This window comes from Rissa tridactyla, chromosome 11, assembly GCF_028500815.1.
Source record: "Rissa tridactyla isolate bRisTri1 chromosome 11, bRisTri1.patW.cur.20221130, whole genome shotgun sequence".
Taxonomy (NCBI): Eukaryota; Metazoa; Chordata; class Aves; order Charadriiformes; family Laridae; genus Rissa; species Rissa tridactyla.
This window is the reverse complement of record NC_071476.1, coordinates 2860616-2870290: the sequence shown is the minus strand read 5'-3', so window position 1 is coordinate 2870290 and position 9675 is coordinate 2860616. Positions and strand designations below refer to the sequence as shown.

General features: G+C 39.0%; 1 protein-coding gene across 2 annotated transcripts; it reads left to right on the top strand.

Moving 5' to 3' along the window:
• Position 1: 1 nt before the first annotated feature.
• Positions 2–9194, top strand: MRPL22 (mitochondrial ribosomal protein L22). 2 transcript variants are annotated; one of them, XM_054216886.1, is made up of 7 exons: positions 2–107; positions 192–237; positions 2089–2224; positions 4202–4267; positions 4802–4879; positions 5722–5791; positions 7016–9194. In XM_054216886.1, the coding sequence occupies exons 1-7, from the start codon at positions 80–82 to the stop codon at positions 7225–7227; spliced, it is 636 nt and encodes a 211-aa protein (XP_054072861.1). In that variant the 5' UTR covers positions 2–79; the 3' UTR covers positions 7228–9194. The 2 variants fall into 2 exon arrangements, with proteins under 2 accessions (XP_054072861.1, XP_054072862.1); XM_054216887.1 differs by lacking the exon at positions 2089–2224 and having other exon boundaries at positions 45–107.
• The last annotated feature ends 481 nt before the right edge of the window (positions 9195–9675 follow it).

Here is a 9675-nt window from a genome sequence, read left to right as displayed (position 1 = left end):
CGCCGTCGCAAACCGTCGCAAACAATGCACGCCACTGCGCGTGCGCCGAGAGCGCCTGCCGTCAAGCGAGGCGGGGAAGATGGCGGCGCGGTGGGCGGTTAACGCGGGTAAGTCTGAGGGGACGGAGAGGAGCGCTGGTCTTGGGAGTTCTCGCCTGCTTTTTCCTCGCTCACTGTGCTGCTTTCTTGCAGGGAGTGCCTGGGCGTGCAGGCTGCTCGGCTGGGCGCGGCCGGAGAGGTGAGTCTGGCTCAGCCGCGGTCCTGGTGTAGGCCTATCCTTGCCGCGCCCTGGGCAGTGGGGCTTGGGCCGCCTCTCTCGAGGGGTCCTCGAGTCTGGAGGCTCCCCGGGTCATTGGCTCGGCCTTCTCACTGGCTTTTTGTTCTGCTCTGCCCCGGAGCTGTGGGGAACAGGTCGCTCCGTGTCTCTGTAGTGTGTTTTTGTGTACTTGGAGATTGTAGCAGGATGGAGGTGTCTCTGTTTCTTTCCTGACCCCTTTCTATTGAGCATCCAGGTTTCCTTTATGGTGCACAGTAACATAGTACCTGTTGCTCCCCTCTGCGCTCTCTCCAGTCATTGCTTTTTCTGTGGTTGCTGGTCTTTCCCCTGGGTTTAGAGGAATGGCAAAATTGTGCTGAGGGAGCACTGGCCACTGCTGACTGTATCCCTGACTTCAAAAGAAAGGCTGATGTGGATTCTCAAAGTGCAGAGCTTTGGCCGCTGCTAGAGCCTTTGGAGGTAAACTACAGAGACCTGTGTTACTAAAGGAAGAAGAAATAAGCTTGTGTTGCCTGTGCTTTGCTTACTGCCTTGCACTTGAACAGAGTTACATGCCAATTGTTTGTCTTACTCGGTTCTTCTAGCCTGTATGTCTCCCACTTGGTGCTTATGTGTGAATCTTTCTAAAAAGTGCTTCACTTTTTTCTTTTTTGTTCGTCTTACTTACTCATATATAATGTACTCTTGTTTGTTGCTTGTCACTATTTTCTTTTGCTTACAATGTTTTTGTGTCTTTTTCTCCTAAAGCTGTGATAGAGTTGCTCTTCATATGAAGTTGGATTATCTTAAAATAGAGGCAATGTAAGATTCTGTAGTTTGTCTGTTAATACCAGGAAGATAACTCTTAATTCATTGCTGCTTAAGTTGTTAACCTGCAAAAATGATATTTGTTTTGTGCTTGTCAAATATTTTCCTGTATTAATAGATTATGTTATGTCTTATTAATTCTCTTGATGAGTGAAATTTTTCAATATTAAGCAAATAAACCAGTTTTGGTAAATATCTGAAAAAATAGTCCAGAATACTTAAATGTGTGTCTTATGCTACTGCCTACTGATAGGATATGAAAACTTTATGGTGTATGACACCCTCTTGAAACTAATCAATGCATTCTGATTGCCAGTCATTTCTAAAATGCTTTACATGAAGCCATTCAAGCCTTAGTAAAACTCGCAATATTTGGTCTTGAACTCACCTGTTCCTTGTAGTTACAAGTGGCTGCCCGGTACTGCCTTTATCTAGTCAGCAGGGGGCAAAATGTAGCTTTTTTTTCTGAATCTGAGGTGAGCAAGCTGACTGAAAACTAAGTTTTTTTTGCAATCAGCTACTGTTGACTTGATTGCATTTTGAAAGTAGCTTGCAATGTCTTTCCTTTCAAATTTCAGAATGTTTATAAACTTCTAATGCTTTGTTGATACTCAGTCCCTGTAAAAACTAGAAATTTTTGCTGGTAAAAGTTAAATAAGTATTGGCTGGTCTTGGAGAAGATATAAATTGTTTGTGTGGGTAATGAACTCCACCTAAGAACAAAGAGGTGACAGTGTCTTTGTGTGATGACCGAGGGACGCTTGATGTGGAATCTCATGCTATACCAATGTCATTTGTGGTCTGTGGTTTGCTTTAGGAAGCCTGAGGTTTCTTGTTGAATTAAAAAGCCCTTTCAATGTAAACTATAGAGGACTTAAACAGTTTTATTTTGTAAGTGTCAAATGTGTTGATTCTCTTTATCAAGATAAGTAAGTTCACAATTTTCCTCATAAACTGGACAAAGAACTCATGTTCAGCAGCAAAGACTGTGGTCTTGTCTTGCAGGTGGCTAGCATCTGGTAGCCTTTTTCCTCTGTCATGCATCCACACCAGCACATCTCTGGAGAAATTTGGGAAGTGGGAGAAAAAGAACAGGATTGTTTACCCTCCGCAGCTGCCTGGAGAACCTCGCAGACCAGCTGTAAGGATACACCTGTGGATTTCCTTACCTGTTTATGTTTATCAGTTTCCAAACAGAGTGTCACTCTCTTGGTGGCTCCACAAAACACTAGTTTGATAGCTTATTCATTTGTTATTTAAGATTTTAGTCAGTTTGGCATATCTACATTGTAAAAGTTAACATCACTTTGAATGTTTTCCTTTTCTGAATTATATTGGAGCTTCAAGTTGCTTGCAGCTGATCACCTGACTAATGTGTGATGCCAACTGCAGAGGTACTGCCCTCTCTTTGTAGAAGTCTCTGAACTAGAAGAAGGTAGAAGTTACTAAGGATGTATCATTATACAGTCTTTCTGTTTTTACTGACAGTAAATAACTAGAGAAGAATGTGATTGTATTGTTGCTTCTGTGCACAAAGTTACAAGTGTAACTTTCCTTGAGTAGTGGAACTAGTGGTGCCTGTTTTGATGTAGGCACAATAGAGTGCAGGCTCTTTTCACTTCTTAATTTCCCTGTGTTACAGATTCTCTGAGGTCTGATCATGTGTTGCCTTTTGCTGTGGCCTCCCCTTAATGAAGCTATTCAGAGATTGTTTTCTGTCATAGTCATTGATTGAAATGTTTACTATGGACTGAGGGGTTCTAGTTAGGTCGGGAGGGACACGCAAGTCGTATCTGGCATGTGATTGCAGGAGGTTTGGTATGTTTGGTTTTTTTCTTAGGAAGCATTTTATACTCTACTAAGTTGTTTCTTTGGTTTGTGGCACAATAACTTGTGTTTTACTAAACTATAAACTGAAGCAAAGAATCTAAAATCCTTTTGTTAACTTGTATGCCCTGTGTAGGGCCGCCTGCTGGCCATTCAAGACAGCTTTTGGAAAAGTCATCATAAGTAACATGGTCGATTTTTAAAATGCAGTCATAACAGATTAGTTTTTGATAACAGCAGGTTTATGCCTATTTCTCTGTATCCTCTCTTATTGATCACTTTATAACTAGGAAGTACAGTTAAATGTGAACAGAAAAAAGCAACTTAATGGAAGTCACACATGAAAACTAAATGTTGTGTATTTGGTCACTGAAGGGACTAATACGTGATGCTTGCTCTACACCGCAGCCTGGGAGAATTTTATGTGGATTCTTCAGTATTTCCTCACTCTGAAGAACTGATACTTTGGAATTCCATTTTTGTAATTGTTCTTCACTAGGAATTAATGTGTTGTGGCCTCTGTTGGGCATACTGCTCAGTGAAGTGTCTGCATCTCGAATGAACAGGGGTTTTTTGGGCATGTGCTTTTGTGGGCAATGAACGTTTATCGCTTCTGTGAACACTATGGCCTAGGATGTAGAAATGTATGCTGTGTACTGTGCTCACTAATGCAATGTATGTGAAGATGCAGTTATTGACCAACTTGCTTATTAAATCATTTTTTTACCTGTTCATAAAGAATGGCATCGCTTTCAAATTTGTATTGATGTTAAATTTTACTAGCTAGTTTTGGTTCCTATTGGTATAGTGATAATGTTAAATGGGTCTTTGGAGACAGCTCTTCATGCCAATCAAACTTGAAACCATCTTCACTTCTGAAGAGCTAATTAAGTTCACTTTGGTAATATTGTTTAGTTGCTATCCCAGTAAGTTGACAGCGGAGTAATGTTTTTACGACTAAATGGCATGTCAGTCTTAGACTGCTTCAAAAGGTGGGAGGAGGAAAGGAAAAGATGATGAAAAATATTCTGATGATTCTTTTCAGGGACTTCTGTTTATAAACTAATTCTCATATGGTTAGATTAAAATTTTCTGTACGCTAGCTACTCTTTTGAATGCTTTCAGTTTCAAATGTCAAAGGTATTGCCTGATTTGGTATGTTCGTGGTATAGTAGGGGGAATCTTACTTATTTTATTCCTAGTAAGAAAACAGATTGTGGAGCAGACGTGTCTGCTCCATGCTTGTTTTCACAGCAAAATTACTGATCCACTAACTTTGTTTTGCACCTAGGAAATATATCACTGCCGGAGGGAAATAAAATATAGCAAAGATAAGATGTGGTATTTGGCAAAACTGGTAAGCAAGAAGTACTTTGTACTGTATTTGTTAGAACACAGAATTTAATTGCTGTATTTGCCTTAACAGCTTAGTTCAATCACAGTCTAATCAGCATTTTTGTAATGGAGTCCTGGGGAAGAGCGTGCATCTGTGCAGGCAAACAGTTGTTTGTAGTTTGGTTTAGCTGCTTTATCCTAGTACGCTCTCGAATGTGTACCCAGGATCATATGCAGATGAAATTCTCTGTGGAAGAATTTTCATGTTGGTTTCTGCCTAGTAGTAGATCGCAAGGGGAACTTGGAAGGATAGTAAAGGGCTGTTCTTATCTTTAAAAAAAATAAATTAAAAAAATTTTGAATATTTTATTAAGATTTACTCAATATTTAGCTCAGAATTTCTGTATGTAAGATATTACATTGAAGAAATGGTAATTAAGGAAATAAGTCTTTTGATTTGCTCTTTATAATGGGGAAAAAATTTAAATACTGTCTTCTGAATAAGAAAAGGAAAGTATTTGCAATTGCAGAAGTAACTTTAACACTTTGGTTGCAGATAAAAGGAATGTCCATTGATCAGGCTCTTGCTCAGTTGGAATTCAGTGATAAAAAGGGAGCAAAGGTGATCAAAGAGGTATGTAATATTATTCTTTAACACTCCTAGTTTCAAGAAAAATTTAAAATTAGAAACATCCCCAGACTTCTGGTGATAGGTATTATATCTGTGTTTTTCTATGTTTCTATTAAGCCTGTTGGGACCACATTCAAACAACGTATTTTTGTAGCAGTCATGTAATGTTGGGACTTAAGAATATGTAGAGGTCACTTGTATTGGCTCTTTTAACTTGTAATGATAATAAATTACATAGGGGTGCCCTCTCTAACAATGTTTGGTGTTAAGTTCATCGTAAATAATGTAGAACCCTTGTCTCTAACGGCTGCTACATCTATGTGCTTTGACTCTTAAAATTGTAAGAGATGAAGGATATCACCAGGGAAAGGACTGATTTTTGTAAAGGCATGAAAGCTTTTCATACACTGTGGTTAGGAGTCTCAAATTACTTATTTTCTTGTCTGAGGCATTGATTTCTGGCATAATAATGACAAAGTATCCTGTATTAGCTGAAAATACTGAATGGCCTAAGTTCCTTTTGCCCCCCTTGGAATTTGTTTGTAGTCTGGTGTCTAATTAGACAAAGGTCCATGGATGGAAGGCTGACAAATGCTGGTGGGAACCATCTTTTCCACTCCCTTTCTTCCCCAAAAATGTAATAAAGTTGTCCTGACACTTCTTCAGTCTGCATGCAAAATGCATACTTACATAAAAGATGTTTGTTGTTTAATAATTTTGATCTCTATAGGATACTTTTTCTGTAACTGAGTCAAACTTACAATTTCTTTCGTGTTATCTAGAGATAAGAAATAGCATTGCTTAAATTCATACTCAGTATTCCCTTTTCTTTCCTTTTGTTACAGGTTCTGTTAGAAGCTCAGGAAATGGCAGTAAGAAATCACAATGTGGAATTCAAATCAAATTTACATATAGGTACTTTTTTTCTTATTTCAGTGCAGAAATATGTCATTGTACCCTACAAAAAAGTTTTAACCTTAGTAAGGTTTTGTTGCTTCAAATGGGCAGAAGTGAGTAGAGGATAGTTTCTAGTGAAACTGTCTTTACCAAAACGTAAAAGGTATGTGCTTCTGACTTGCAGCACAACTGAATTTAGTGTGGTTGTTGAGCCTTCAGCCATCAGTTTGTTACAGTTGATGTCTGACTGGTGGTCGTCTGGAATCTGCTGGGTACATTGTTTTTAAGGTGCCTTCATCTGAAAGTGAAATTTCTGCTCCCCATGTGAACAGAAAGTCCTGAGGGGGAAGATGCTTGACATGATTATGAGAGACTAGACAACAAGAAGCAAACTGTTACTACTTTCTAATGTTGCTAGTGAACATAGATGCTGGAAGCTTTGTCTGTGGCTAATATTACTAGCTTTGCAGGATCGGAGTCTAAACTTCTGTTAAAAACAGTATAAAAGTAAGTGAATACTGACAGACTTCCTAAAAAGGCTTTGTTATAGATGATTACAGGATAAGCTTGTAATAACTACAGCACGTTCTTGCCTAGAGAAATGTTTACTTGTGGGTGTTTTTAGGCTCAAAGAAAAAAGAATCCCATTTTGACAAATATGGTAAAAATGTTATTAAGTTGACCTCATAAGTTTAAAGTAACCTGGATTTGTAGAGCAGATCTGATTAGAATTCATTGGAGCCTTCCAGGCCTCTGCCATAAGAAGGTTTATCTGCTAGTGCAGGACTGGATGCGTAGATAATGAAAATACCTATGATGAATCCAATAAAGGGAGAAAGGAGGCAAAATGAAGTCTGTAAGACTTTTACAGGAATTCGTGAGACAAGGTACTAAAAAGCAATGGAATTAATACCACCTTCAGAAGAGCTGTATAATCTAGTAAGCGCCCAGCGTAGCTTCCTTTGGATTTGTCCTTTACTATATATTTGTATTTGCATGCATGCTTTCTCAGTTCACCTTTTCGGTGCTCCTGAAGAGTGTTAATTCAACTCACGGGTCTCTCTATAACAGTAATCTGCCAAATGTAGTAGAAGAAAAATGGAGGGGAGAATCCTGAATAGAATTAAGTTTTCATATGCAGTCATGAAGAATACACTGGCAAGAGAGTATTTCAGTTGCAGATGCCTAGTAGTTTATTCTTGACTGAATAGTCTTCTCTCTCCCCCCACCTTTTTCCTTCAGCTGAGTCACTGACGGGCAGAGGCCGCTATGTGAAGCGGATTCGTTACCATGGCAAAGGCATGTTTGGCATCATGAAAATCGTCAGGTGCCATTACTTTGTGAAGTTGGTGGAAGGTCCTCCTCCTCCTCCAGAGCCCCCAAGGACTGGTTTTGACCAAGCAAAAGAATATGTGCAGCAGCTGCGAAGTAGAACCATTATTAATACACTGTGACAAACTTCTGTGACTGTATAGGTGTTTCTTGTTTGATGTAAATACATGAAAGAATAATTAAAATCATGTTTTAATTATATCTTTGGTGCTGCTGGAGCTGGATGATGCAAGAATGATCGTAGGCTTTTTTCTTAATTGTCAAGCCATAGGTATGGAAAAATCTTGGAAAAGCAGCAACTCTTTCTGAGTTATATGGACCACAGCATTCAAGCTCTACCCTGGACTATCAAATCTGGAATGTACAGTGCTATTACAAAGCTTGTAAGGAACTGTGGTTGTCCTCATTCATGCAGCTGTTTCTGCTATGTATGGTTGGGTCTTTTATTGTGAAAATATGTGCTTGACAGTCACCTTGTAAGATCAAGACTTGGACTAAAATTACTAAAATTTGACACGTTGAAGTAGCTACAACAGTGGAACAAAACAAGTAACAATAATAGTTGAGTTTATCAGGCAACAGTTTATGGTTTCTTTATCTGGGCTGTAATGCTCTTGCCTTACAGTCTCTGTTGTGCATCTTAAGAATTGTGTGTGGGAGCGGGGTATAAAAAAAAAAACAACAAATGTTTGAAGTTCAGGTTGAAACAGAGTCGGTAGGTGGCAATGTTTAGTTTGTCAGAGAGGGGAGGTGGCAGTGAAAACTTGCAGCATGTTGAAACTGTTCTTGATTCTGACCAGGGCATTAATAGTCTGGTATGTGCATGGAGTTCAGGCTGTTCTCTGGGAAACTCAGTATGGGTAACAGGCACAATGTGGAGAAAAGCTTGTCTTGGTGAAGAGCAAACTAATTATTCTGCACTGTCTGGAAACAAATTGCTTTTGTAACATTGAGGTGAGTAAAATGCTCTGTGGATTTAATATGGAATGGCTTGTTACATATACAAATCAGGCTTTCAGTTCTCTGAAAATAATTCAATTTTTATCATTCTTTGCTGAAGAGGAAAAGACTGAGGTCAGTAGGGGGAATCTCATTTCACCCAGTCAAACTTTCAAGTCAGATGGCCAGAGATCATGAACATCAGCATAAAAAGAGAATGAGTAGTTGCTTGTTTATGCAAATGTCTGATATTTAGACCTTTCTTTTCCATTCTGGGAACATTAGAATGGGAGATTAGATTGCATAGCTCACTTGGATCTTTTTACCACACCAACTAGTGGTAGCCTTTGTTACATGTATTTACTTTGATCAGTTCTTGAATGATGGCGAAGGGACAGTTCCTATAAGGAAACAAATTATCTTTGTTGTCATAATGAAGGTGGCATATGGTTGTTTCTTTTGGCTACCAAAGAAAGGGTCTCATGGTGTTAGAGGATTGTGAAGTTATGCAAGAAGTACACTTTTTTTTTTCCTGCAATGCACTTAACAGATGTATTACTTGCTTTAAAGCCACAATTTAGTAACTTTTGTCTGAAAAATATGTTCCTGATAAAACTCTCTATCTCTGTAGTCCCTGATGTGCGTTTGAAGAAATGTTTCTGGTGTACTATGATAAACAGCTGTGCTTTGCTCTGCCGCTGCTGTTTAAACTCTTCTGTCATAATGAATCTTTTACAAGTTGTAGCAAACTTGAGTGACTTAATCTTTTGGGGGTCAGTGATCTGGGAGAAGACTATAGAATTGCAAAATAATCCAAGCTTAATAAGCACTTGTCATCTAAGCATGTAAAAGCTGGCTGCTAGATGCTTTATTCCAATACCTGTTTCTCCTGCATGCTGTAGATCTTGCTTTGGATCCCTTGGTTGTATCCTTATAGATACTGTTGCTCTAGTTATGAATCTGCAGATGGGGAGAGAAGTGAGAATGTGACTGATGTATTTTCTAGCTGGTTCACGATGCAGCAGGTGGCCCTGATACTCCTTTAAACAAACAGACCTCGGTTTTTAAAATTTTTCAGTCAAAAAGCAAGGTTGTTCCTTGTCATTCTTGTTTTCTTTCTCAAAACAATAAATGAGAAGACTTTTTTGGACATGTTTTTCAGCACTCCTTTTATTCCTTAGTACCCTTTTCTGCCTTCATAAAGATGCGTAACCCATACTGGATCCTTGCAGCGTTAGCTGAGGAAGCTCCACAGCTGTGTCTGTAACAGTACAATGATGGGAGATTTGGTGAGATGAGGGGCTTGAATTGGCTTGGTCCCTGCCTTTCACTGGGGGGATGGCAAGCAGCTGATGTGGTTTCTGTGGTAGCAGCATCAGAACATTGGTATGGGAACCTGCGTGAACCTTTTTAAAATTCAGTAAGAGCTAGTGATAAATCTTTATACTGTCAGGTTCTATACATAAATAAAATTTGGGGGTTTTGATTCTATTGTGCTTTCTTCATAATCGGTACATCTGCACTTCAGTTAGATATTTGATACAGATTCAGACAGGAAATTCCTTGCTAACTGCAACAAGTCTTTAGCAGAAGAAGAGCATTTATTACTGTGACCTCCAATAAAAGAACAT

Bases quoted from the DNA above. Each gene is read 5' to 3' on its own strand.
- MRPL22 (XM_054216886.1), top strand. From the start codon at position 80: ATGGCGGCGCGGTGGGCGGTTAACGCGG. The intron at 4,268-4,801 runs GTAAGCAAGAAG...CTTTGGTTGCAG, and splicing joins TGTGGTATTTGGCAAAACTG to ATAAAAGGAATGTCCATTGA. The intron at 4,880-5,721 runs GTATGTAATATT...CTTTTGTTACAG, and splicing joins GAGCAAAGGTGATCAAAGAG to GTTCTGTTAGAAGCTCAGGA.